The 27,196-nt window shown below is 37.7% G+C and overlaps 3 protein-coding genes across 4 annotated transcripts; 1 reads left to right on the top strand and 2 right to left on the bottom strand.

The window, feature by feature from the left end:
- Nucleotides 1-11,240: 11,240 nt before the first annotated feature.
- On the bottom strand, nucleotides 11,241-13,141 carry LOC133843958 (bestrophin-4). Its single transcript, XM_062277736.1, has 5 exons — nucleotides 12,982-13,141; nucleotides 12,809-12,919; nucleotides 11,996-12,746; nucleotides 11,573-11,939; nucleotides 11,241-11,520 (listed from the first exon to the last, which is right to left on the bottom strand). Exons 1-5 carry the CDS (start codon nucleotides 13,113-13,115, stop codon nucleotides 11,294-11,296), a joined length of 1,590 nt encoding a protein of 529 aa, XP_062133720.1. The 5' UTR covers nucleotides 13,116-13,141; the 3' UTR covers nucleotides 11,241-11,293.
- Nucleotides 13,142-13,558: 417 nt separating this feature from the next.
- Nucleotides 13,559-15,457, bottom strand: LOC133844237 (bestrophin-4). Its single transcript, XM_062278148.1, has 3 exons — nucleotides 15,286-15,457; nucleotides 15,119-15,229; nucleotides 13,559-15,071 (listed from the first exon to the last, which is right to left on the bottom strand). The coding sequence occupies exons 1-3, from the start codon at nucleotides 15,354-15,356 to the stop codon at nucleotides 13,628-13,630; spliced, it is 1,626 nt and encodes a 541-aa protein (XP_062134132.1). The 5' UTR covers nucleotides 15,357-15,457; the 3' UTR covers nucleotides 13,559-13,627.
- A 3,299-nt stretch (nucleotides 15,458-18,756) lies between these two features.
- On the top strand, nucleotides 18,757-25,388 carry LOC133842853 (cationic amino acid transporter 2). Of its 2 annotated transcripts, none has more exons than XM_062276128.1 (7): nucleotides 18,757-19,039; nucleotides 19,920-20,175; nucleotides 20,251-20,535; nucleotides 21,163-21,267; nucleotides 21,334-22,137; nucleotides 22,207-22,482; nucleotides 22,566-24,513. In XM_062276128.1, exons 2-7 carry the CDS (start codon nucleotides 19,935-19,937, stop codon nucleotides 24,071-24,073), a joined length of 3,219 nt encoding a protein of 1,072 aa, XP_062132112.1. In that variant the 5' UTR covers nucleotides 18,757-19,039; nucleotides 19,920-19,934; the 3' UTR covers nucleotides 24,074-24,513. The 2 variants fall into 2 exon arrangements, with proteins under 2 accessions (XP_062132112.1, XP_062132113.1); XM_062276129.1 differs by lacking the exon at nucleotides 22,566-24,513 and adding an exon at nucleotides 25,118-25,388 and having other exon boundaries at nucleotides 18,826-19,039.
- Nucleotides 25,389-27,196: the final 1,808 nt, after the last annotated feature.

The raw sequence follows: 27,196 nt of genomic DNA, 5'->3' as shown, positions 1-27,196 counted from the left end.
AATACCACTCACTTGACACAATTTTGCCTTTTCGACTATAAATAATACGCGATTAATCCAATGTTCAATTACATGTGTAGCACAAGGCTTGCCTCGGCTTACGATTGTAAACTGCATTCAATAGTTGTTATACCCAAGCAGCGATTAAGTGCTCAAAAATGATTCCTCTGCTCTTCTTTTCCTTCCTCGACTTTATTCTCTATCCCTCTTGCTGTTGGCAGCAAATCATCATTAATATTCTAAAAGTTGTGGGCGAAGCTTTCAGCGCAAAGTTTTTGGCAAAACGTAAAAATTTTTACCCTGTTTAACTTGGCGTAAATTGTGCGCTATAATAAAAGCGCTGAAGTAGCTGGGGCAAATGGGAAATGTGGGGGCGGCGGGGTGTTAAACAAGGTTTAGTCCATCTTCAATTAATAATGAAGGTGTTAAATTGTCGAAATCTGTGCGGTGGCGCCACCTAGCGACCTACATTAAGCTCCTCTACACACACACACACACACAGCATATAGAATGAAGAAGAAGAAGAAGGAAGAACGCTGCAGCAACAGCAACAGCAACATTCAGCAGCAGAAGCAACGGCAACATTGCCGGCTAATTAATGAAAATGCTTTGAAATAATTATGCATAATTTTTAGTGTATACATTGAGCAGTTTATGGCTGAGTTATTACAACAGCTGCTGTTGAAAGTAATTAGCATAAGGCCGTGGGTGGTGTTGCTTGCTGATGTTTCGATGAGGGGAAGTGGAATTACATACATATGATGTGAGGAGGAGCGCGGAAAAGCTTGCAACATTTTGAAGCATTTATGGCATGGAAATGCATTTTAAAATGCTAAACTCTTATGGAAAGGCAGCTTGACAACTCGATTTCAAAGTAAACAAATGAGTGAAACACACACACACACTACAAGAGAGAAAGAAAAGTGGAATGCGAGAGAGAGAGAGTGAGAGATGTGTCTCATATAGTACAAGTTGCATTGCACAACATGTTTTCCATTTCGAGTGTAAACAAAATTCTAATACGCAGAACATATTGCTGGAAAATTGCTTTCCTTTCGGCAATGCCAACAACAACAATAACAACAGCAACAACAACAAGAACAACAGCAACTGCTACCAGCAACTCGCAACTGGGAGCAACAAGGAGCCAAGCAAAACCGAAAAGCATTGTTAACAACAACAGCAACAGCAGCAGCAGCAGCAGCAACAGAAGTAGAGCCTCTGTTCGCACTACGAGCAGAAGGAGGGCAGGGAAGGAGCGAAGAGAGAAGGGGGGCATGGCTCTGTGGCAACCGAACGAAGAACGTCAAACTTTTGATGTTGCAATTTGTAATTCAAGCAGAAAACGAAGCGAGCAAATTTTTTTCTTTCCGTTCTCAAACTGACGAATATGTGAATGGCTAAATGTGTGAGTGTATATGAGTTTGTAAGTGAGTGTTGGGTTATGTGGGTGGGTGTGAGTGTATGTGTGGGGTGGTGTGTGTGCGACTATGCATGTGGCGTATGTGTGTTAGAATTTTATTTCAAGAGTCTACGAAAGTATAAAGTGCCAAGACGAATTTCAAATATACTTCAGGTCATTTTATAAATTGTTGATTAAAATTGTTGTAAATATTAATTTATTTAATTTTACTACTATTCTAATTAGTAATTTATAATTCTGAAGATACAAAAAGTTTCATAATTAATAATCTAAATAAATTTACAAATAATATGAACAATATAGTATTTTAAAATACTAATAAATGGCTTGAAAGTTAAATGTCGTCAATTCGCAAACTCTTTAAATATTAATTTTTAAACTTTGTGGTATTTTTACAATTAATTTGTATTTGTAAGGGAATAAAAGATGTAATAATAATTATTATCACTATAAATTATTTTATAATAATACCGAAAATATATATATCATATAACAGCTAAATATTCTTCAAATAAGTTTGATTTAAATATAAATTAAATAAATAATGATAATATTAAACTTCCATAAAATAAATCCCAAATAGTGCAATAAGAATTATACATAAAATTAGTCAGTTCATTAACAATTTTGTTAAGAAAAGATTGGGTAATCAACAAACTTTAAATGAAAATTAGAATAAGAATTTTTGCCGAATAATAAATAAGTATATTAAAAAACATATTCGATTATTAATTTTAGTTGCTTCTGAAGTTGCTTGAATTTTATTTATATATGCAAGTTGCCTTTAAAAATCGAGCTGCCCCAATGTGAGTTCCACGTCAATTTCTCTTGTTGTTGTTGCTGCTGCTTCTGGTTGTTGGTTGGTTTGGCATGGCTCGACGACGAGTATTCGTTGGAGTTTGTGCCTGAATTTTCTCATTCACATTTAGCCCGTAGAGTTTTCTTTTCGTTTTACTCGTCTTTTCTTCCATTCATTTTTTCTTTCTTTTTTTTTTTTTTTGCTGGGCACATTGTGTGGGCACAAACCATAAGAAAACTTTGGCGCTTGAAATATTGTTAAGCGTGGCGTTGTCTCTCCTCCTCCTCCGCTCCCCATTTACCCTTGGCAGGGCCGAAAATAAGTGAGAACGGGAGCTGGAAGAACGGAAACTGGGTCTGAAGATGAAGGCGACACAGCTGGCAGTCCGCCGAGGCATTTAAAATGTTTTGGAAGTTTTCGATTTGGCCATAATCCCGGGCACTTGTTTAGCGACCAGAATCCAACTAATGCCAAAATAAGAGTAAGTACCAAATACCGAATACCGAATACTGAGTACCAAGTACTTTTCTTCATATTTTTCAGGATTATCATTGTCCTTTGCCCGCCCCTATCATTAGCGTTTTTGGCATTAATTGTTTAAAGATTAAGATTGTTGCCTTTCGGTGACGCTTCGTTCTTTACCTTTCTGCAATTGTTATTTACTTAGAGGCAGCTCCCTAGGTAGGAACATCCACTTATAAGTAATAGGGAGTGAAGCGGTCTGATCAACGACTTTATGCTTCGTTGGCTCTCTATAAGAAATCGTAAATTGCGTTGAGCGCAGCTGTCGACGACATCATCACCCCTTCTTTTCGTTCCCGAAAATTTCTATTTATTGGCAATTTAAGTGCGATATAAATAATTTGGCATTCAGGTAGAGAAACTGTGTAAGTAACCCTGACTTTGATGGAGCATGTGAATGATCCCTTTATAGATAGATCGAGACGCAGATAGAAGGCATTATCAATTTGCTAGGGTTGAGAATTTGCTCGATTTAAACGTTTTCGGCATCCTCGCAATGAGAATTCACTTTTGTTTGTGGCCTCACCCTGACGATAGGGTTTAATTGATTATGCACAAATCTGGTTCATTATAAATTATAAATAGGGGAAGAAGGTTCGTTGTGATGTGGTTCGTTAGTTTCTCTAGTGGCTTCAATTGCGGTGGTTCAATTTTGAATGTGTTTTCCTTTCGCTCTTTTTTTAATGAATTCAAGTATCGCAATGGCGGAAGTAGTTGCATTTAGAATCAATGAATAAGATCAATTTTGATATTGTTTACATTGAATTTAAATTTTAAATTATATATAAAATAAATTAATGTTCTAAGAAGAGAAGCGAAATAATTTCATTTCTTTCTTTGGTTCTAATCAAATTTTTCAATTGTTTACATTTAGTTTTATGTTTCCAATTTCAATGCTTCATTCAATGCTTTTATATTAAATTAATCGTTTTGTTCTAAGAAACTCTGTCTCTAAGATTCGGACTTCTTAAGTTCATCCTGTATTGTAAAAATATAAATAATGGTTCTGCTTTTTTTTTCATATTTTTCATTTTTCTTCGGATAATTTGAATTTAATTCTTCCATTTTATATATATTTAATTTTATATAAAAAACATATTAACCATATAAAAATACGTCTTTTAAAAAATATTCTCAGCCAAAGTATAATATTCTTTATTGACGCACCGGGGAATTAAATACTACATATTTAGTTCTAGGTTAAATTAAATTATTTATTCTAAGAAACTAAGTCCTTAAAGTAAATAATGCCTTTGTATTTGATTTTTTAAATATTTTTCAGTTTAAATACAGTATTTTATATTGACGTTCGTTCAATTCTATGCAAAATCAACTTCTTAATCCTAAGAAAATATATCTTTAAAGTAAAACTCTCTCAAGTATCTGAAATTTTTCAATGGAATTTTGTTGCTCTTCATCAAACTCTGATTAGGTTAAATAGCTGACTTGATTGCTCTAACTCCGGCAAAAAGCAACACAAATTGAGAGCAAAAATTTCATAATTAATTAAATTATTTAATTTGCTTTGTACTACATACACCAACATAAGACCCCCAAAAAGCGAAGTGCTATGGGGGGGAAAACCTCAAGATAGCAACAAGAAGAGCCAAAATACTCACCGCAGTCAACAAAAAACCTTGTTAGTAATTGCGGTAAATGTGATTAGAAAGTTTCTTACAACGTTCTTCTTCTGGGTTGGCAATGCTTTCCCCTATTTGATTTTTAGCACCAGAAAAACCGAAACTTTTAACCTAGACACCAACTCCCACACACACACACACACACACACACATACACTTACACACAGAAAGCAGTAAATAGTTGGCCTTTTACGTGCGTTAATGATGTTTTCTCAATCAAAAAGTTAAATCTTTCAGAGCGTAAGAACAAATTTTGCTAGCTGCCGAGGCACGCAAAAATGTGCTGCCACACAGCACAGAGCGGGGCAAGTGTGGCAAGTGGGGCAAGTGGCAAGTGGGGCAAGTTCAGTTTGGATAAGGCCTGCGTGTTAAGCGTTTTAGGAACTGTCGCTTTCGGGCTCCGCTTGCCAGCGAATCGAACAAGAAAAGCTAATTACAAGTAGCTAAAAGTTGTGCGTGTTTTCGCTTCAATGGTGGACAACTCGGCTAGAAGCGAAGGATGAGGAGCTGATTTAGTAGAACATCACGAAGGAGGGAGGAACACCTGTTCGAAACTGTTTCAAACTTTGATTGGTTTTATATGATTTTTTTTTTTGGGTTACAACTTTGGCGGCGGCGTCTCGCCAAATGTGTCAATAATTGGCCTAAAAAGTTTCGAAATTTGTTGCAAAGCGTTAATAGAAATGCTGTGTGAATCGGTTGTACAACTGCGTGAAAATTACTTAGTTCAAGCAATTTAAATTTTCTGTTTGTGCAAATTTAATACCGAATTCATTTGGAGAGGTACTCGGGTGTTTGCATTGAAAATTAAATATGATAATCACAAGTTGCAAAAGCTTTAATGTGCTTTTCAAATGCTAAAGTGTTAAGCACCATTGATGTGCACAAAAGTTATCTAAGATATGTTTAAAATGCAGTTCTCCGCATTTCACAGAGAGGGAGACAGAATTTGCAGTGTCCGGCAGCAATTATGAATTCCATTCTAGTTGAGCAAGTTTAGTGCTCCTTGGCTAACTCTCTCATTCATTCGGCTATCTATTCATTCATTTATTCATTCATGTTTCGCCCTAAGCTGCAACCCGAAGTTGTTGCTGCAACATTCCTGAGCTTCATAGCTTTCCCCTCTTGAGTTTTGAAACTCCAGTTGAGTTCCCAGCTATGATTGTGTGTGCGTGTGTGTGTGCGTGTGTTGCAAGGAGTTGCGTATCCCTTTTGTGGCACTGCACAGGCCAAAGCCAAACACTTACTTAAAATTTGAACCCCTTTTTGGCTGCTCGAAAATCGCTTCGCTCCGTTTTGAGCTCAGTTTTCAGTTAGCTTCACTTTTAGTTCACTTGCACTCATTTTGCTAGCACTTGTTTTACTTCTTTTCTTCGCTTCTGTTCTCTTCTTTTTGGAATTTTAATATAAGCCAAGCTTTTGCTAACTGGAATTTGTTGTTTTGTTCAGAGTTGGCATGGGCGAAAAAGTTTTTTATCTACGACCAAATAGTTTCGGACTATTTCTCCATCAATTTTATTGGTAATACTTAGACAAAAGTTTTGCCCACATTACAGAGCGATATTTCGGCTGAATACCACCAAAAAGGGGGCGAGAGAGAGAGCTTGTTTTAAATGAAGGGATTCAAAGCGTTAAAGTTTTGTTGGCCAAACAAGATTTTGTTGCTGGTTTGCGTGAATTAGAAAAGCGATTGTATTTGATAAATTTTGCAACAGCAACTAATAAAGAACTTTGCGACTGCAATTTTGTTTTGATGTGCATGATGTTATGGAGTCTGCTTAATTGTAATTACTTTTGGGCCACTGCCTCAGCTCGTGTCGACCCTGTAATTGCGACAATTGAGTGTAAAAGTTGCCAACTTGTAATTATCACTTACAACACAGCAAACACAGTCTTCCCTCTCTCCCTCGCTGCCACGCTGTCTCTGACCTGTGATGCTCCTCCTACACACACATGCAGCTTAATTAATAGACACGACAAACGTTCCATGAACCAAAATCCGCACACAATCCGCCTCTGGGTTTTGCCTTCACTCTGCCATTTAGCCTGATCCGCAAACCGGCGCAACATGACGAAACAGTATTCTCTCTGGCCGCAATAATAATTTACATTTTAAGCCAATTCTGAAAATGTTATAGCAGCAGCAGTTGAACAAAAAAAAACAAAAAAAAAACGAAAATTTCCATTTTCACAGTTAAATAAAAATTAATTACAACAATTTATCGTCGTCGCTGCGGCCGCACAACAAAAGCAAAAGCAAAAGCCAAAAACAAAAAAAAAGCGTCACAAACGCAACGTAACGAATGAATTACAAGGCATACAAGCCCCCAGGACCCGAAACTGTCCCCTCCCTTCCCTCGCCATTTTTATACTCCTCCCACTATGGCCCAGTAATATGCGGCTTGTTGTTGTTGTTGGCGTTGTTGCTGTTAAACGTCGCAGTCGAGCATCACTGGCTAAAACGCAAATGTTAAACCCTTTCGTTAATGCAGAATAATTGCTACGGTTCGTGGTCCGAGTTTCCCCGAGTTTTCTGTCTGCTAAAAACGTCAAAAAGCAACGGTATTTTTTTTGTCCATTCTTTAAGCTTTTTTTTGTGTACTGTATTCTGTATGCTCTATTTTTTTTTTTTTGCTCCACTGTCTTTCGAAATTAGAGCGACGGACGGTTTGCCGGGAAAAGTGGGCGTATGCCGAGTTCCGTTTCATTTAGTTTTCAGTTTCCACCTAATTTACCCAATTGGGTAAAAGTGCTTTGTCATAATCAGCCCGGGAGCAGGGTTCGCATATCTAATGAATGAGCCTCAGCAGCGGCAGCAGCAGCAGCAGCAACAAGGAGGTGGCGCCATAAAGTAAACTTTTCGCTGGGACAGCAACAGCAACAGCAACAACCGAGCATCATCATGAAAAAGTATCTGCTATGGAATGGGTCTATTTGCTCAACTCTCAGCTCTTTGGCTCGTCGCTTCTTCCGCTCTCCACTCTCCACTCTCCGCTGGGCACATATTTATCGAGTTGCTAATAGGCTGTCACATAATTAGCCTTGTAACAACAAAATCGGATACCCGAAAAGGTAGCAAAATTATTTGGGGAAAGGCACAAAGACAGAGCGAAGCGAAAGGACATTAGCATTAGCCAGAATGAAAGCCAAAGATGTTAACGATAATGTCCAGCCAGCGACTAATGCGCTTTTCACAAAGTGAGTGTGTTCAAGTGTATGTCGGTGTGTACTGGTGTGTGTTGGTGTGTGTGTGTGCGGGTTAAATTCCATTTGAAAGACAGTCCAATGCGCTGTAAACAGAGACACAGACTTATCGCACTCAGCTCGTCGAGATGCAAGATAAGCGCTGAGCAAACGAAGGCAAACGGAACTGCTGCCAAGATTAAAAGAGTTGATTCTCCTGCTCGAGAGTGTGAAGCATAAAAGTCAACTTGAGATGCTCATAACTAAAAAGCCTTTTAGCTTATTATCTATGGCAAGAAAGTTTTGTGACGAAGTCAACTTCACACGTGCCGTCCCATCACGGACAATTAAGTGACATCCTTTTGCATTTTCGCAATTTATTTCACTATCGAAATATACAAATCAAATATTGTAAAGATGTGGCTGTCACAGCTCATAAATTGTATTTATCTGGAATATATTTTCAAACTCATAACATATTTTTATTATAATATTTCTAAAATTTGTGCCTATTAAAATTGTGCCTTAGAATGGTTTCCTAAGTAACAATTTTTTAAATAAAGAAAAAATATAAAATACAATTCAATTTAGAAGAGTTGTATTATAGTTAATTTTATTTAAATCTATTCCCATTTTCGCAATTTATTTTCCTTTTCTAGAAAACAAAACAAATATCATAAAGTTGTGGCTATCTATCCTAGCTCATATATATTTTGATTAGTTAGGAGGACGAAAATGAAGTTAAGTTTTTGTAGATCATATTATAAATTCTTAATTTATTTATTAGAAGATAAATTCTTTATTATTGTATTATATTAGTAGCACACTTTTAATTTCACTTTAACACACACATATGTATATTAAAATAAACTAAGCTGGCTGTTGATTTTATTTGATACTTCAATTTCAACTCTTATTTTCTAGCTTGTTGGCAAATGTTCAGCCCATTTTGAAAACAAAGCTACCCTAAAAATGGCAGACAAAGAGGTAGCTAAGGCAACTTTCAACGTGAGTTGAATGCGGCTTCCCAGAGGTGACATTACATGTTGCCAAATTGACTTTGAAAAATGGTGTGAAAAATGGCATCGAATCCGATGTCAAGGCCAGGGGTAGGCGCAACCCCTCAAACCCCTTAAAAAACACACACTCGTATATATGTAACAGTTAGCGTTAAACTCATTTTGCATTTTGCATGGATGTTGCAATTAACGAGAGAAGAGAAGCAGCAGCAGCTGCAATCAGCCAATAAATATTCGATATGGCGACGAGACGCAATGTGATGCGATGCGATGATTATTGTTTCAACGCCTCAATAATTCGAACCATTTTTTAAAAAATCGCTTACAAAAACAACAAAAATGGCAAAAAAGAGAATGCATATACAAACAGAGCGGTATTCAGAAACCATAAAACGGACATGGGCAAATATTTGTTGCCGTTGGCCAAATGCAAAATGCAAACGCTGACCACGCGCTGTAAGTTTATGCTCAGTGTGTGTGTGTGTTTATTGTGTATCTGTGTTTGTGTGTGTGGAAGGCCATGTTGCTGGCTATGCCAATGGCCAGTGCTAATTGCCAATTATGGACAAATGCGTTCGTGCGCGAAATTAAATTAACCCCTTTTTTTATTCGACTCGCCGTTATCGCTTGTAGATACCTCTGCCCCTCTGCCCCCTCTCTTCTACCCGCCGTGCTTAACATCATCATCCTTGGGCAAGTGCAATCCTCGATCATTTTGTTGCCAAGTGGCCAGCATGTCATCAATCAGCTCTGCCGGGCGACATGAGCAAAACACAACTACGCCATGCGCAAATATGAAATATATTTATATTCCATCCCATCTATAAATTGACCTTTCGAAGAAGTCTTCCAAATATTGCAACCAAAATGGAACAGTACTAAACAGATAAAAGATAAAATGGAAATGTATATTGTAATTCAGATTAAAAAAAATAATTCTTTTCTATGTTAAGCTTCAATATTTGAAAATTGATATTGAATTTTTTTTAATTTTTTGTAATTTCGAAATATGCAAATGAAATATTGTAAAGTCAAAGCTGACATAACTTACAAGTTGCTTTATGTATTAATTGATATAGTTATTTTTATATTTATTAAGAGTTAAATTTCTCGTTATTTGATGTCTTATGAATTTATATTTTTTGGTTTTGGTATTAAATTAAATTTCAATTTTGTAATTACTTGGAATTAATTTCACAAAAATGGAGAATTATATTTTACTTAACTAATTCGGAATGAATCTTTAATTACGTTAAGTTGAAATATTATAGAAATCATTTCCGGTGACTTATTAAGAATAACATAATTTTTAAATGTATACAAATATTTTTTTTATAATAAATTGGAATTTTCTGAAATTTCGATTTAACATATTTATAAATTAAAATTTCCGTTGGATGTATAGAGTATTTGTTATTGAACTAGATTCTTCAGATGCAGCCCCTTTGCCCGTTTTGCCTGTGGTCAACTGACAATGTACATATCGACATGCAATTATTAAAAATTGACTGATTGGCACGGTTACATATTGACGAAAAAGGGGAATAAAATAAAATGCAATGCAAAAAAAAAACACAGCAACAACAACAATAAATTGTTAATGTAAAGACAAAAACAAGTCAACACCCAAATGAGTTAAGTGGCGAACTGAATCGAACCGCATTGAACCACATTGCAAGCGCGCATTAAAAATAATAAAATTTTGAAACTTTCATAAATAGCGACTGACATTACAATTTATTTAATTTTTTACTACCCAATGCATCCGGCATGGCCCCCCTGACAGATGCTTTTTATACCCTGGACACATTAAGCGGAGATAAAGGCTATAAAGAAAATGCAAAGTTAACTACCATATAAAGTGCTTTATTTATTGTTAGTATTTATGTTTAAGTACTTTCCATTTCTTTTTTGATATTTATGATTTTAATTTGTAATAATTCAAATCGTTATGCAGAGTGCTTGAATTTGCATCCTACTATAATATAATATTTTCTAGTGGTCTGGCAATTTAAATGTATATATGTATATTTTCATAGGTAGAAGATACATATATAAAGGTCTCGACTATAAAGTTGCTTCATATGAAATTTAATTAAGTAAAACCGTTTTTTCATAATTTCATCTGCTAGTAAAATAAATATAATACATTGTAATTAAAGCATAATAACATAAAATTGCTGTAAATAGGAAAAAGCCAAGGGAGCAATTCTAAATGAAGCTTTTAGCTATACTTAAAAACTTTAAATTTGGTATTAAATTTGTAAATAAAATTGAAATTATTACAAAATCGATTTTTCTGTTAGAAATTTTCATCTAATTACTGGGTAACTGCTCAGTATAGACACTAGAGAATTGATGCTTGTTTTTACGAGCTTTCTGTGGAGCCTGGAAAGTGCTGTCAAGTGCAAAAAATAATAACACGCATCGCGTCAGATTTTCAGATGTTCAGATATGATAATGCAAACAATGAGCCTTTTCACATGTTGTTTTTGTCAGCTAGCAGGATATTTCATGTCTCCTCCCCCGCCCAGCACTGACATTGTGTGTATGGTTTATAAATGATTCAAACAGAAAAAACCTGTGTACATTGTCTTAACCTATCAAAAGCCATTTTTGTCACTGAAATGCACATGGAGTTGAGAGTTGAGGTTTATTGCGATAGTCGGGGACAATTCTATGATTTCTGCTTTAATGTGTTGCACATTTAATCTTTCTTCTCTGGCTCCGATGTTGGAATCACCTCTTCCTCCTCCTCCTCCTCAGCTTCCTCTGCAAGTAGAGGTTGACTACTGCTAACCGAAGGCGGACGCAATACAGTGAGAACATAGCGACTATTAGTCGCTTTATGATTGGAACGCATGTCCTGGTAACGATGTCGCATGCGTTCGCGTCTCTCCCGATTGCGTTGATCGATCAATTCCTCCAGGTTCACTATAAAACGAATAATGTAAAGGGAAAACTTTCGAGCATGGCTTTGACTTACTACTTGTGGGACTTGGCTGCAAGTTGATTGGTTCGGATCGCACGGTATTTTGATTATGAGGGACTCCAGTGGACCTCACTTCATCTTTGCGCTCCGCAAAGGATTCGGTTATGGCACCAGGAAGAAATATCGATGATGTTTGTATTATGTTGCTTTTTTCATCCCAACTAAGATTCGATTTATTAGCGCCCACTCGAGCTGTGGAGTTTTGCGGTGGAACGGGACGTTTCGATTCGTCGGTGTAGGGCAGCTCGTTGGGAAAGACTTCATCCCAGTACTGATCCTTGAGCAGCTGCGGATGCTCCTGATGCATTTCATCCACAATCAAATAAGACACAGTCAGATTGCGATCAATCATCCAGTTGAGCTACGAAGTAGGAATGAAAATGTACGAAAATATGAATGTTTTACTTTTACTCTTACCTCAAAATCATCATCATCCTCACCGAAAGGATTAATCAAGGACTCTGCCACCTTTAGCCAACCCATGTAGAAGAAGAACTGCAGAATTGTGAGCACTGGAAAGTATTTAAATATCACATTCTGACTCGAGGGACTTTTCTCCGTGTCAACCCACTGATGACCCATGATGGCGCAGAGGAAAAAGGAATAGCAGGCCAGTGTGACCACCTGAGTGTAAACTAATGGTACACTGACCCAATCGTAGTAGAGCAGAAATCCACACCAACCGCGGAAACTATTCAGCTCATCGATTATAGATTTCACAGCATAGTCATCGCGTATTTTGTTTTCACGGCGAGCACGATTCACGAGGCTGGCAGCCCAAACAATTGGCATCCAGTGCTTTGGATAGTAGGGAAATGCAATGTCCAACACCGCAATGATGCTCTTCTCGTTTTCTTGCAGCAGACCCGCCTCAATAATTTGATTGTAGGTGGGAAAACGTTTCTTCACACTGGGAGATATCATTGTGAACACAATCACCTGGCAGAGGCAAACGTAGCGCATGATTGTGCGCCGCATAGCTCGAGCACGATCATCGGCTCCATGTATCGAGGAGCTAACCAGGAGAGCAATCGAATCCGGCCAAGGAATGCTCTTGTACTGCGCCCACCAACGACCCATCACAAGGGTCACAAAGAAGCCCAGCACAAATGACAATGGAATGAGAGTTGAGTACACCGAACAATATACAACAATTCCCTCGAAGGTTCTAGTTCATCAGATGATGAATTAATCCAAATTTATATTAAATATCTTTACTTTAAATATTACTTGCGTGCCGATTCATTCATCAGATAACGATATGAAAGCGTCAGAAGAATGTAAAGAATTAGGAAGAGAATCAAATCCATCCAGACTAGTTTATAAATACTGCCTCGCCATCTATAAAAAGTATTGCTAATTTTTACTTCATATTTTTATTAATAGATTTATGTTAAATTTACCTGCATAACAGCCGCAAAAAGTTGCTTAAATGCCTCGAAGTGGTCACTTGAGATGTATAAGTTACAGTCATTTTTGATACACGTTCACTCACTTCATGAAATGAAACTAATAGTTGAGGCATATATTTCAACATGTAAACTGCAAAGGGTGAAGCAAAGCATACTATAATCTATTAGTAAGGAAGTCTTAAGTTTAATATTATAAAATTTATTTTAAATTCAATAGTAAATAACATAAATTATAATAATTTTAAATATCTTAGATTTTTTAGATATCTTGATATCTCTTTGACACAATTCTAATTACGATTTATTACAAAATGTATTAGTATGGAGCAAATAACAAATTTTGGTATACAAATACTTATTTTAGTTAATTGGTTAAATTATAATTTTTTTATTACTTGTCAGTCAGTTAGTTAAATGGACCATTTTTCTTTTTGGCTGCAATTTAGATTTACAATTCTCTTTAACTATTTTCGTTTATATAAAGAATAAACAAATACCTAAAATATTTATTATTAATATTTCAAAACCTAATAAATTATTGAATTTTATAATACTACGTACATTTTGTTTATTTAAAATAATAGTTATAATAAAGTATAATAATTTTCGATTTTCATGATCTATAAGAGAATTACGATTATTCCTTCGGTTTATCTGGATCACGTGAACTCTGATCGCTTTGTCGTTTGTGCTCTGAGCCCGGAGGATCGCCTTCCTCTTGCAGAGGTCTTGAAGAAGTCTGCTGCGGATGGTTGGATGAGGTGCCACCCGAGGGATATTGCAGCTCCTCCTTGATAAGATCGAGTGCCATAGCAGCCTGTTGCAGCTGTCTGGCATGTCGTTCACGCTCGCGTTCTTCTTTCAGGCGATCAAAATCGTCTTTGCTAGTGCGATGACTCGCCAGATGTTCCTCCTCGGCTTCATCTTCATCTGCTTCTTCTATGCGACTATCAAGGGATGTCAGAGGAAAGGGCTCAGCAAACGCAAGGGAAGAGGAGCTGCGATGGATGTTGAAGCGACGTGAGGCAAATCGAATGCGCAGCTCATTGTCATAGATGAAATCGTCTTCGCCATCGAAATTGGTAAAATCAAGTTCTTCGGTGCTTGTTGCTGAATGTATCTTTGGTATGTGCGAAGAAGTAATTTTGGATATGTCCAATTTGGCAGTGGAAGGTTCAGGCGGTGCATGACGTTGCGACTCATCGGCATAGGGCAGCTCATTGGGGAAGACTTCGTCCCAGTACTGATCCTTCACCAGCGTCGGGTGATCGTTGTGCATTTCGTCCACAATTAAATAACTCACTTGCAAATTGCGATCGATTGCCCAGTTGAGATCAAAGTCATCATCATCATCGCCAAACGGGCAAATTAAAGTCTCCGCAACTTTAAGCCAACCCATGAAGAAGAAGAACTCCAGTGTGCTAAACACAGGGAAATAATAGTTGATAATATTATTAAACGTGGCATCACTCGAGTAAATGTATTGATGCCCAAAGATGGCGGCCAGGAAATACGTATACACTGCCAGTGTGACCACCTGCGTGTAAACTAACGGCACACTGATCATATCGTAGTGGATGAGCATATTGCAACCCGATCGAAACTTGTTCAATTCATCAATCATCGATTTGAGCGAGAAATCATCCCAGATGCGTCCCTCTCTTCGAGCTCTCGTCATAATACTGGAAGCCCACATTATTGGCATCCAGTACTTAAAATGTCCGGGGAACTTTTCATCCATGGCCGCAATAATGTTCGCTTCATTCTTGTTGAGTAATCCCGCCTCAATGAGAAAGTCATAGGTAGGAAAACGACGTTTAATACCGGGCGAAATCATGGTCAACACCATCGTTAGCGAGAGACAAACATAACGCATGATTGTGCGACGCATAAGACGTCCATGCTCATCTAGGCCACGCACCAAGGTGCTCACATACACGGCCAAGGGATCAGGCCAGGGTACGGAAATATATTGACTCCACCATCGCTCCACAATGATGGCCACATAAAAGCCAAGCACAAAGGAGAGCGGTATCAAACCGCCATGATTGCGGCAATAGCGAACGATTTCCTCAAAGAAACTAAAAAAAAACTGTATAACTGTTATTAAAAACATTCCTTGACTTACTGCTTATCGTTTTCGTTGAGTATCACGCGATACAGCAATGCCATGGCATAGAAACAGAAGAGAAATACCAAAAGATCAAACCAGATTATTTTGTAGATACTTGCACGCCATCTAGCGGTGGTTGGCGTGAAACACACATACAGTGGTTAATGCATAAATTGACTTACCTGGCTAAGAGTTTCCAGAAGCAGCCACAACGCTGGCAGGTAGCCACCTCAGCGGTATAGGAAACAGTCATGTTTCTGCAGGTTCAGCAAACAAATCGAAAAATGGTTTCAATTGCTCTAAAGTCAACGCTGCTCTCAATTGTGTTTGCCCGGAAACAATTTCTGCCAGGCCTACTGTATGCTACTTTACTTAGCGAAAGTAGACAAATCCCTTGTTTGCTGTCTGCTCAAATTTGTCAAACGAAATCAATTAGGCAAAGAGATAAGCCACGAGAAGAACTCAATGTGGAATATTTTCATTAATCCTCAGACTTAATTTATTTGGTTAAATGAAATGCTGAAAAAGAAACAATGAAACACATTTTGAATAATCATAAGATCTAATTTATTTAATTGAATTGTGGATAAAGACTTTATAAAATAAGATTGAATTTCATTTAGTTGCATTCATTATTAATCTGCAGTCCTAATTATTATTATTCAGTCAAATAACATATGCTGAATGCTTAGCATTTTATTAAATTGTAATCATCATATACGATATCAGAGTTTAATAAAAATACATTATTTAAAAAATGTATTAAACTTAACTTCACAATTATATAAAAGTTTAATGAAGAGAAAAATGCAGTACAAAATTTTTATAATAATCCTAAATCCTTATTTATCTCGCTCAATTAAATATTAATGTTGAAATAATTGTTTTACAATTTGCTGCATTTAAATAAATTATTTTCAAAATTGATCACAACTTTACACTATTAAGCAATCGCTTATGACTTTATAAACAATTATTACACAACTGTTTCCTATCTTTCAAAACTGTTTTCAAAATTAATCAGAATTTACTATTATTATTATTGAATTCTCGCTAAAGCGTTTATGAACTCGCTCTAGTTGATTATGCTGTTTACACAGCATTCTATTAAATAGAATTATCGCTCTATGCATTTGCCTTTATCAGGTAAATTATTGCTTAATGAACAATGCAAGCTGCAAACTGCTTTGCGGTTCTCGGTCTGCTCTAAGACGTCGAAGACATTTGTGGCACAGTTTTCATTGTCTCTGGCAGCTAATTTGATGCTGTCATTCGGGCGTTAAATGAAAGGCGGCAACACAATGTGAGGTGGAGACAACACATTTGTGGGCGTAATTATTTAAATTAGATCATTTATATTTGCTGGCGACAACAAAGGCAATCACAAATGCCAATTTGCAATCCCAGCCACATGTGCTTAGCACATCTCTCTGCCTCATTTTCTTCGCAAAACTCCCGAGAAAATCCCCCATCTCCAGCAGCTAATTCGCATCTGTGTGTGTGTGTGTGTGGGGATGAGTGTATTTGTTTGTGTGTACAAATACTTAGTAGGTAGCTGCGTCAGTGGCAGTAAAATTTTAATGCCCATACAACGCGTGCTGCCGTGATTTAGACCTCGTCCCCCAACACCTTGCTCCATCTCTGAGCACCCCTTCGGCGCAGTACTTTTAGTATCAAGAGTGAAAGTGTGAAGAGCATTTCGAGTATCTTATCAGCATTGCGAGCATGTATTGTACGATTACGTATACGACTGCGAGTACGAGTTTGAGAATGACTCTGACTGCGAGTACGAGTACGAGTATAGTCATGTTTTAGCTCACGATGATCGTCGCTTCTATGGCAATTGCTGCGTAATCCAAATGTCGCATACACTGAGAGAAAAACTAGAGCATAATTTAGAGGAGATACAAATATAAATCATTACAAAAATTTACAAAAAATTACTTCAGTTATAAATGAAATACAAAATAACTTATTTATTTAATTATTAACATAAAATGTTTATATTTTATATATATATATATTATTATATATGTATAATAAATTAAATATTCTTATTTATTTTAATATGTGGAATATGTAAAAAACATAAAAAGATCACATGTAAATGCAAATAAATAAATTAAAAAATCCATTGTAATGAATATAATATATTAATTATAAAGAAATATATTTAAATATACTTCATAGATAAAAACAGTTTTATACAAAACAAAATTGCAATATATTTATTTTATCTAATATTCAATTTAACTTATTTTCTTAGCAAAAAGCAATGCTGATTCATTAATTTGGTATTAATTGATTTATGTATACGTTATTTCCCTCAGTGTAGCGACAATGTGACGCATAGTCCCATGGAGCTATAAACATCAGTCAACAGCGAGCGGCCTTAGGCCAGAGACCCTCCTCAGTTTAATAATGCCCGTAATCAGTTTATAGATAATTTAATAGTTGCTAATAGATGAGCATTTATCACACACACGAGAAGTGAGTGCGGTTGTCCTATAAATAAATGCGTATATATTTATATAGTCGCAGTACCATATAGCGATTTCTAGGGTATCAGTTTTATAATTATTTCGTCAACTATTTGACAATTTATTTACTTAAGCTATCATGTCCGACAATTAGTACGAACGATTAAATGATGCAATCTTAATAATCTGAAACTGGAGAGTGCTCGTCCAAATTGAACTCGTATTATATTATCAGCATACATAAATTATATATTTTATTGTTCGCATACAGAATAATTGTCAAGCATGTCTTTGACACTTGCGAGTGTTGCGATTGCATGTTGCACTTCAACCTTATCAATTCAAATTTAGTACAGCGAAAACATAAATGAATCGTTCAAAATCTCTTAATTAAGCGAAGATATATTAAGACACATTTTGGAAACTGCATTTCAGAATGAGTTTTCCTGCAATAAATTTCATTCAACTCATTTCTGCAGTTGACCCAAATCCGAGAAAGCTTAAGTGTTATTCAAGAGCCATTTCTCTCCTTCTCTCTAGCGGTTTCTCTCTGATATTGCAGTAATATATGTTTTGTTTTGCTGGCAATATAGCAAAGCGTTTATTATCTTACAGTTTCAGTTAACGTTTTTCACTGAGAGCGTCAACAGCAGCAGCAGCACCAGCAAAACGATTAACACGAATCGCGTCGGCGCTAAAGCCGGTGTCGACAGATCGGAAATAAATAGACGAGAACACGAGAACAGCAATCGATACGTCAATATCAACTCGTATACAACGGGAATACTAACAATCTTATCTGAACAACATAAATAACAATAAATGACAAGTGCAAACACGCGGCCAATTCGAAGAGGCAGCGCTGAGAAATCAGTTGATATCTCCGTAAACCGTAAGATCGCAGATCGTAAAACTTTGCCTCTGGAAACGTAACAGCATCTCACTCCCTCTTTCTCTTTCTCTCGCTTTGTCTTTTGCCGGGTTACCTGCTAATTTTCATAGTCGCTCTAATTATACGCCCTCAAGCAAACTGCCGCGCCTCGCCTCCTCCCGCATTATCAACTACCTGTCGCATTTGAAGTTTTTGTTATTTACCGCTCACCGTTCTCTCTCGCTCTCTTTCTGTTTTTGGGTTTATGTCTGTTATCAGTGTGTGATGCTCGAAGCCGTTTCTCTCGCACTCTCCCGCTGTTTGGAACATTGTCTTCTTATCTTAAAGAACAATTCGAATACTACACGACTGTAACTCAGACGCATTCAGAGCGCGAAGTCTGTCAGTTGTTGTCATCGGACAGCGAATTTCAATTCAATTGAATTCATATTCATCTTCACCATTCACATATTTGCAGTCAACAGCAGTGAGTAGACAAAACGCTCTCTTCGTCATTTATTCCAAGCAAATATTTGGCCAGAGTTTGCAGCAACTGCAGTGCAGTCGGCAACTGTTTCAAAGTTGGTAAGTCAACTAATTAAATACGCATATAAACAAGAGCATAAAACACGATATTATATAAATCAAACATAACTCTTCATTCGACACTGACAATGGCTGCCTCACCTTTTGCTGGCTTTGCCTAGACCCAGTTAATTATCTTTATAATGAACGCGAATAAAAAAGCAACAAATATTCATATAACGGAAAGAAGCAGACACTGAAATGTAAATAAAGAAGACAGAGGCAGCTAATAGTTAAGCATCTATTCTTATCAGTTCGCTTGCTTACTCATTGGATAAGAGGACCAAGCCCAGCGAAATTAAAAAAACTGAAAACTTAAAAAAGGGCTAGTCGTATTTCATCTAGACAAATTAAGCTAGCTCAACTTGAACATAATTAATTTATTGAATTAACTAAACAAATTACGTTAGATTACTACAAATAGAGCAAGAAGTCATTCAAGAAATCTTTTGCTATATTTAGAAATATAAATTTTCCGGTGTTTCTTTTCTTTGTTATACGGAAAACTGACTATTTACTGTCTACAATATATACTATTGACTTAGCCTCGACTTGCCATCGATTGCAAATTGAGCACAATAATTTGTACCGGATTGAATAATCAGGAGTTGTCGCCAGATGTGAATGCTATTGTGACAGTTTAATAGATAAGCGACTGGGACAACGAGTATATAACATAATATATATTAAATGTGCATGATCTTGGCAGCCACAGCTGAGTGTTGAGAGGAGCTTCTTCTATGCACTTGCAGCGATGAATGAACCCAAAGCTTAGTTGAAAGATTGATGGCACTTTTTTTGAGCTAGACACTAATCACAAAAACGCAACACTCAAAGTTTAATGAACCTTCATTGATGTATTTTTTTGTCCCACCAACAGCAGATATCTCTGAGAATGGTGCATCAGTATTCGGCGTGGAAGGTGCTAACGCGTCGCAAACATCTCACTGCCGATGGCACCGAGGGCGAGACAAAGCTCAATCGTGTCCTGGGCCTCTGGGATCTCACAGCACTTGGCGTTGGCTCTACGCTGGGCGCCGGTGTTTATGTCCTCGCCGGTCAAATAGCCAAGGAACAGGCCGGACCATCGGTCATCATTTCATTTGCCATTGCCGCACTTGCCTCTCTACTAGCAGGTGAGTACAACAACAACAACAGCAAACGAGTTTGCCTCTTCATCGATTTATGGTTGCAATTGCATCTGTTCACAGGTATTTGCTATGCCGAGTTCGGTGCTCGAGTGCCCAAAGCGGGATCTGCCTATGTCTACAGTTATGTGTGCATTGGGGAGTTTGTTGCCTTTGTCATTGGCTGGAATCTGATACTGGAGTATGTCATTGGCACCGCCAGCGTCTGTCGTGGCATTAGCCTCTATTTGGACACTTTGCTCAACGACACGCTGAAGGAGACATTCGCAGAGGTCGCTCCCATGAATGTCAGCTTCATGGGCAGCTACTTTGACTTTCTCGCCTTCGGTTTGGTCGTCGTTTTTGGCGGTAAGTTAAAAGGTTTTTGCTCGAAGATTGAATTTCGATTTTGAATTACAATTAACTTCGATATTTATATTAAAATGTAGCAGTTAATTCTTTTTATTCTAATTTGGTAGCTTACGTTCTTTATTAGCATAATAGCAAATGCAATTTTTACAAATGAAAGTATTTAGAATTAAAACAAAAACTGTACGAGTAGGTTAAATTCCTCTAAATTCAAGGGTTACAATAGAACTTAAAAAAACGTAGCACCATCTATAAAATAAACTATATATCAAGGAGAAAAGACTACTTTATGTATGTAGAAATATTTTATAATAATTAAATAAAATATAATATAATAATAATTTTTCATTTTACTTCTTTCAAAGCAGTGGTATTGTTAATATTTGTAAAATCTTTCTAATTAAACATAATAATTATATTTGTACTTATATTAAAGGGATGTTTGTGTAATTTTGACTAAAAGAAAAAAAAACGAAAATTATTTTTTTTGCTTTATTTGCATCACATAAAGCCCTAATTAAAAGTATTTAGAATTTACAATTTGTTTTGGCAAAATTATGTTTCCAAATCTGTCCATCAACTATTCGATTTACTATATTGATAAAACAATATTTTTGTCTTCTGTAGTTGCTCTGGCTTTTGGCGTAGAGACTTCTGCGATGGCCAACAACTTTGTCACCTGCGTCAACATTTTCATACTGGGCTTTGTCATCATTGCAGGTGCCATAAAAGGTAAGTCTAATAACCATATTAAGAAAAGATAATTTCTTTATTAATAAAACCCTCTTCTCTTCACAGCCGACTTCAGCAACTGGACTGTGGATGCAGCTACAATAAATTCCACTAATGTAGGCAATGGCGGCTTCTTTCCCTTTGGCTTTGAGGGCACACTCCAAGGAGCAGCCACTTGCTTCTTTGGCTTTGTGGGCTTCGATTGCATAGCGACAACAGGGGAGGAAGTGCGTGAGCCTCGCAAGAACATTCCACGCTCCATTCTGCTTTCGCTGCTCATCATCTTCCTCTGCTACTTTGGCGTTTCCACGGTGCTTACATTGATGTTGCCCTACTACTACCAGGATGTGAATGCTCCGCTGCCCTATGCCTTCGAGTATGTAGGCTGGCCGGTGGCCATGTGGATTGTAACCATTGGTGGTCTGGTTGGATTGCTGGCCAGCTTGTTTGGCGCCTTGTTTCCACTGCCCAGAGTCATGTATTCCATGGCTCAAGATGGTCTGCTCTTTCGCTTTCTGGGTAAGATCAGTCCACGCTTCCAGGTGCCTGTAACGGGGTCCATTGTGGCTGCTCTGTTTACAGCTCTGATTGCTGGATTGTTTGATCTTGCCCAGCTGGTGAGTCTGCTGTCGATTGGCACCTTGTTGGCTTACAGTGTGGTGGCCATTTCTATTACCATTCTACGCTACATGGAGTACAGCGAGTCGGAGGAGCAGACGCATCAAGGCATCTCGGAGACTACTTCGTTGACATCACGCAGCGAACGCTTCACTTGGAGTTCGTTGTGCACTCAGCTCTTCAATGTGCATCGCATCCTGGAACCAAATGCAATTTCTAGCAGAATTGTGAGCGTGCTGACTATAATTTTCTGTGGGTAGAAAAACATTTCTCTCTGCTATATCTTACTACTACGTACTAATAAATCTCTTTCCCTTACAGGTCTGCTTTCTTTGGGTCTTGGAGTGCTGCTAATGCAAAGCTATCCAGCGATTAGTTCTGGTCAAGCTTGGGCTTTGACTTTGCTCATACTTCTGATAGTGTTAATTCTGGTGGTGCTGCTGCTCACCTGTCTGCAGCCAAGAGAGCCCAGGAGTCGCCTCTTCCGAGTGCCTTTTGTGCCTGTGGTGCCTGCTATAAGTATCTTTATTAACATTTATCTAATGCTGCAACTGGACAGCTGGACATGGATACGGTTCGGTATCTGGATGCTTGTGGGTGAGTTTTGCATGTTCACTTTTCCTTAGCTAGTCGTAGCTGTTGACTAATGCATGTTGAACTAAACTACTAACCAACCTTAGGCATACCCGTATTTATTGCATGCTGGTGTCTTTATGACATACGAAACCCCCATAAACGTAATCCCGAACGCATTGCCTTCTACAAGGCATTGAAAACGCCCAAAGAGCTGCCCACATTAACGCATATGAATGGCAATGGCATCAGCTCCAAACTGAGCACATTAACAACTGAAACCCAGCTCGCTAGGAATTCCAATAGCTTGGATCAGATACAGAATCTGAGTGAGGTCTGTGATGAGCTGAAAGAGCGCAAGCATGCGAATGGCAAAATCTTCTATGTGGAGGACACAAAGAGCGAACATTCGCGCACAACTTTGCCACTGAATGACGGTGAATTGCGTGAGGATGAGCACTCGGTGATAGCCATGTTGGATGATGTGCTCGAGGCTGAGGATACGCAACAGCAACAGCTGGAGGAGCAACAGATTTTCTATCGCAATTTCAGTATTGATTCGGAGCTGTTGCCCAGCGTGATTGAGACAACAATTGTGGCTACGGTGCACAACAGCAGCAGCGATGACGATGACATCAGTCAACATTCGCTGGAGGAGGTGGATCGACTGCATGAATGCCAGATGGCTGCCAGTCAAATGCTGGACGAGATGTTCGACAGCGTTGCCTTCTACGAGCAGCTGCAGGCAGCAAAGCGTAGCAAGGAGCAGCAAGCTGAAGAAGCTGAAGCGATAGTTGAAGAGGCGACTCCAACTCTACTTCGTCCTCAATTGAAGCGTGTTCCTTCTGCAGTCTCAACAGCTTCACAGGCATCGCTTAGCTCTGCTGTGGAAGATCCTTTGCATTCGGAAAAGTTTAAAAATCGATTGAGTCACCTCATTATGCATCCAGCCACACACATGGCAAGGCGAAGCGAAGAGCCGCAGCCAGTTGAGCAGAGTATGGAGATAATCAAGCCCAAGGAGAAACCGACAAGGCCGCAACTGAAGCAATCGAAAAGTGAAACTGATGTCCGGCTGCTGTTGCTGAAGGCCATACGAGAGCTGAAATCAGACAGCGATGAGGAGACGGAACATGGCACAGCTGATGGTAACGGTAATGCTAATGGTGATAAGGCAGCAGCAGCAACTGCCGCAGCGCCTGAAGCTGGCAGCCATATACCGCGCCCACCGAAATTCGATCCGGTTTTGTACAAGACCATAAACAGCATTAGTTTGCACAAACAGCGACCTAGTTTAAGCCGAGAGCTTGCCGCCGCCGCCGCCGATGATGCCAAGAACATGAAGGTAGTATCTGCAGACACAACTCTCCCCGCATCCCTTGCCTCTGCATCCACAGCCACATCCGAACCGGAGTCGGCAATTGCAACGGCAGAAGCAGAGCCTGAGCCGGTGCTATTCAAAGCGAAATTGGAGGCCATATTGCAGCGAGGTCCCTCGCATCGCCTGCAGCAACGTCCGGGATCGGGAGCGGGAGCAGGAGCTGGAGCCGGAGCGGATGCGGCATTGCGCCGACGGCCGCAATCGACGTACATCGAGGAAACAGCAATTGAATGAGCCCAAAGAGGCTGCAATTTTGTAGCATACTGTAAAACTAGACTACACACACACATACACTCTACTAATGTAATCTAATGTTAAGTAGTTGTTGCTCTATAACTGTAGTTGTAGTTGTACCTATATTTGTAGTTGTAGTTGTAGTAGTGTTAGCTGTTAGCTAGTTAAATGGAAGCAATAGTAGATGATAAGTGCAACATTGGGAGGCAGCAGCAGCAGCAGCAGCATCAGCATTGGGGAAATGCGTAAAATTCAATTGCATTGCATTTCTCGAATTTGAGAAAATATTTCGTAAATTTTGCACCAGACCCATCAAAGCCAATTACAGCGATGTGCAAGTACTGCGCGAAACCTGATGAGTGGCAGTAAAAGTAGGAAAGAAGCTAATGAAGATTTATGTCTATATGCTAATGGAACAGTCAATAAAGCTTAAAGAGAGAACTAAACCATTATTGTTAAACTTTTGTTGAAGTATTAATTCTTGTATTGCTAAAAATTTTACTGAGAAGTTATATCAAAGATTTAGCTGCAATCAGATTGAATTGAAATCCTCGTTAATATTAACATTGTTCAAACGTATTTATGAATTGATAACCAAGTTATGTATTATATTTAAGACATATATGTGATAGAAAGATAAGAATAACAGACAACATATTTTAAAATAATAGTACATTAACCAAGTTAATTTCCGAAACATTACCCAATACTAAACTCAACAACTATATAAACCATTTTTCTGCCTGATTTACAGATTAACATTAAATTAATGTTGTTAATTCAGAAGCAAGTTATTACAAATTTCCCCTAATCGCATGTGTTGCATGATGCTTTAAGTATTATAAAGTTTGTGAAGTAATTCTGATACGATTTTCTAGGATGATCATCGAGTCCATTGAATAAATTTTCGAACGATTTATAAGAATGATATTACAAATTGCTCTAAATTCCACGTATTGCATGATGCCTCAAGTATTATAAAATAGTATATATCGAGTCAGTTGAATTAATCTCCAAAGTACACACAATTTGCAATTATTATAGGTCTCTCCATATACTTTTTCTATGGCCTGCCCAATAGCTATAGAGAAATGCGAAGACAACGCTCCGGCTGGCAGAAGCTCAGATATAGCGGAGAGTTTTAAGAGGAAAGAAACCGAAAAACAGAAACGATCTAAGGGGAAATACAAAGCAGCAACAAAATAGCAGCACAATCAAAACTTGATAATTACATAGATGCACTATGTTCTAAGGCAATTTGATAAATGTGAACAATTTGTTGTTATAAATAAAAATCTAGTTGTAATTAATAAAAGTCAAATGTCTCTATACCTTTTGCCAACACGAAAAAAGAAATGTCGAGAGCAACTGCAACACTTCCGGAACTAAAAAGAAAGAGAGAGGATGAGCACAAAGCTATATGGAACCCAAGACGATCGTTAGCGTTGAGCTGGATGTTTATTAATAACTCATGAATAGATCGACGTTTGTCGTTTAATTCCCGAAGGTCTTGTCTTCCACTGACTTTGATAAATTAATTGATGTCGGCTGATCGTTACAGATGGCGAGGAAAGAGAAAGAGGCAGCGTGTGCCAAGTAGTTTACTCATTCCCCTTTGCATTGATTTTGATTAGACTGAACCATCCCCTTGGGCACTTTCCCTTTCACCCAATCGATTTTGAGACAACAGAAGGCTGACTGACTGCCTGATTTATGCCCCCCGTTTTGGGCTGGGCATTTCTCTGGTCAGGTTGATGCTGATGTTGATGTTGCCAGAGATTCCACAGTTGAGATTCCCGGACAAAAATTTGTATAACCACAAGACAAAACACAAGAGGCGAACAACTGGCGACTCTTTGGCGTCTTCGAATTTGGGGGATGGACTGACATTTTGTGCTGTGTAAGTGTAACAAATTGTAATCGTATTTGGCGGCATCACTGACGACTCTCGATTCTCTGAATCTCTGTCTGGCTGAAGGGCGGGTCTCTGACCCCCCTTGCTTTATTATTATTAATTTTGTTATGGTACACAGTAGTCGCGTAAGTCTCTGAAGTCTCTCACACAACTCCCGCAAGACCCGCTTGTCTCTTGTCTCTCGTCTCTCGTATGATGGTGGTTGCTTTTTGGGTTTGTTTTGGCTTCTTTCTGCCACACTTGCTGTCCGCCCCCTTTATCTAGTTGAGCGACCAAATAGTTTTATGGCATATTTATGGGCGCCAAAACTTAAAGTCTCTGTCGTCTCCCGGGCTAAGACTTTAAGACACTCCGAGCATCATCCACATGCGACACTGTGACAAATTGCACAACCCAAAACTAATTAACAGCGCTGCGCAGCGCATTACATTCAATACAATATAAGTGGAAGCTCTCGCTTTTCTCTTTCTCTGGCAGCCTTAATACACTTTTCTCTTTCCAGAAGTTATGCTTCCAATTATGTTTATGATAATCATAAAAATCAAATTAAATGCAAGTTAAATAAACCTGTCGAAAAGGGGTTAAGAAAGAAATCATTATTAATGGAAGAAATTTTCAAAGTATAAATTTAATTTATAAATAAATTGAGAAATTAAAAGAAATTTTATATAAGGTGTAGGATGCAATAATATATATTAAAATTAAATACATAAAAAATATTTTTTTTTATAAGAACATAAATAAAATTAAAAATAAAATAACTAATAAATAAAGATTGGATTTGAGTGAATGATATATTACTAATTTTTTTTTGATTTATCACAGAAAGTGTTCTACAATAAATAATACAAAGAACAACACATTTTTGTTTGGTTGAAAGGCTCAAATGTTGTACAACAAAAATAATAAATAGAAAAAAATGTTAAGAAATGTTTTTCAGAAGATTTGAGCAATGATTAAATTACTAAGTATATAAGTAAAAATGAAAATAATATAGAACACGAGCTATATTAAGAGTATTTGACCAAAGTAATAGAAAACATTAGATTATCAGCTGGCTATTTTTAGAGAGATTTATTTAATAAATAACAAATAAATTTCTAAGAATACATTATTAAATAAAAATTGAGATATAGCAATATTATTAAAGAGTTGTATGATTATTTTGCTGAGAGCAATATAATCGATAATACAAAAAACAAAAGATT

This window comes from Drosophila sulfurigaster, chromosome 3, assembly GCF_023558435.1.
Source record: "Drosophila sulfurigaster albostrigata strain 15112-1811.04 chromosome 3, ASM2355843v2, whole genome shotgun sequence".
Taxonomy (NCBI): Eukaryota; Metazoa; Arthropoda; class Insecta; order Diptera; family Drosophilidae; genus Drosophila; species Drosophila sulfurigaster.
Note: the sequence above shows the minus strand (reverse complement) of the source record. Positions and strands in the feature narration are given on the sequence as shown.

Bases quoted from the DNA above. Each gene is read 5' to 3' on its own strand.
- LOC133843958 (XM_062277736.1), bottom strand. From the start codon at position 13,115: ATGTTGAAATATATGCCTCAACTATTAGTTTCATTTCATGAAGTGAGT. The intron at 12,920-12,981 runs GTAAATTTAACA...TACTTTTTATAG, and splicing joins TTTTTGCGGCTGTTATGCAG to ATGGCGAGGCAGTATTTATA. The intron at 11,940-11,995 runs GTAAGAGTAAAA...CCTACTTCGTAG, and splicing joins AGGATGATGATGATTTTGAG to CTCAACTGGATGATTGATCG.
- LOC133844237 (XM_062278148.1), bottom strand. From the start codon at position 15,356: ATGACTGTTTCCTATACCGCTGAGGTGGCTACCTGCCAGCGTTGTGGC. The intron at 15,230-15,285 runs GTAAGTCAATTT...AACCACCGCTAG, and splicing joins TTCTGGAAACTCTTAGCCAG to ATGGCGTGCAAGTATCTACA. The intron at 15,072-15,118 runs GTAAGTCAAGGA...GTTTTTTTTTAG, and splicing joins CTCAACGAAAACGATAAGCA to TTTCTTTGAGGAAATCGTTC.
- LOC133842853 (XM_062276128.1), top strand. From the start codon at position 19,935: ATGGTGCATCAGTATTCGGCGTGGAAGGTGCTAACGCGTCGCAAACAT. The intron at 20,536-21,162 runs GTAAGTTAAAAG...TGTCTTCTGTAG, and splicing joins TTTGGTCGTCGTTTTTGGCG to TTGCTCTGGCTTTTGGCGTA. The intron at 22,483-22,565 runs GTGAGTTTTGCA...AACCAACCTTAG, and splicing joins CGGTATCTGGATGCTTGTGG to GCATACCCGTATTTATTGCA.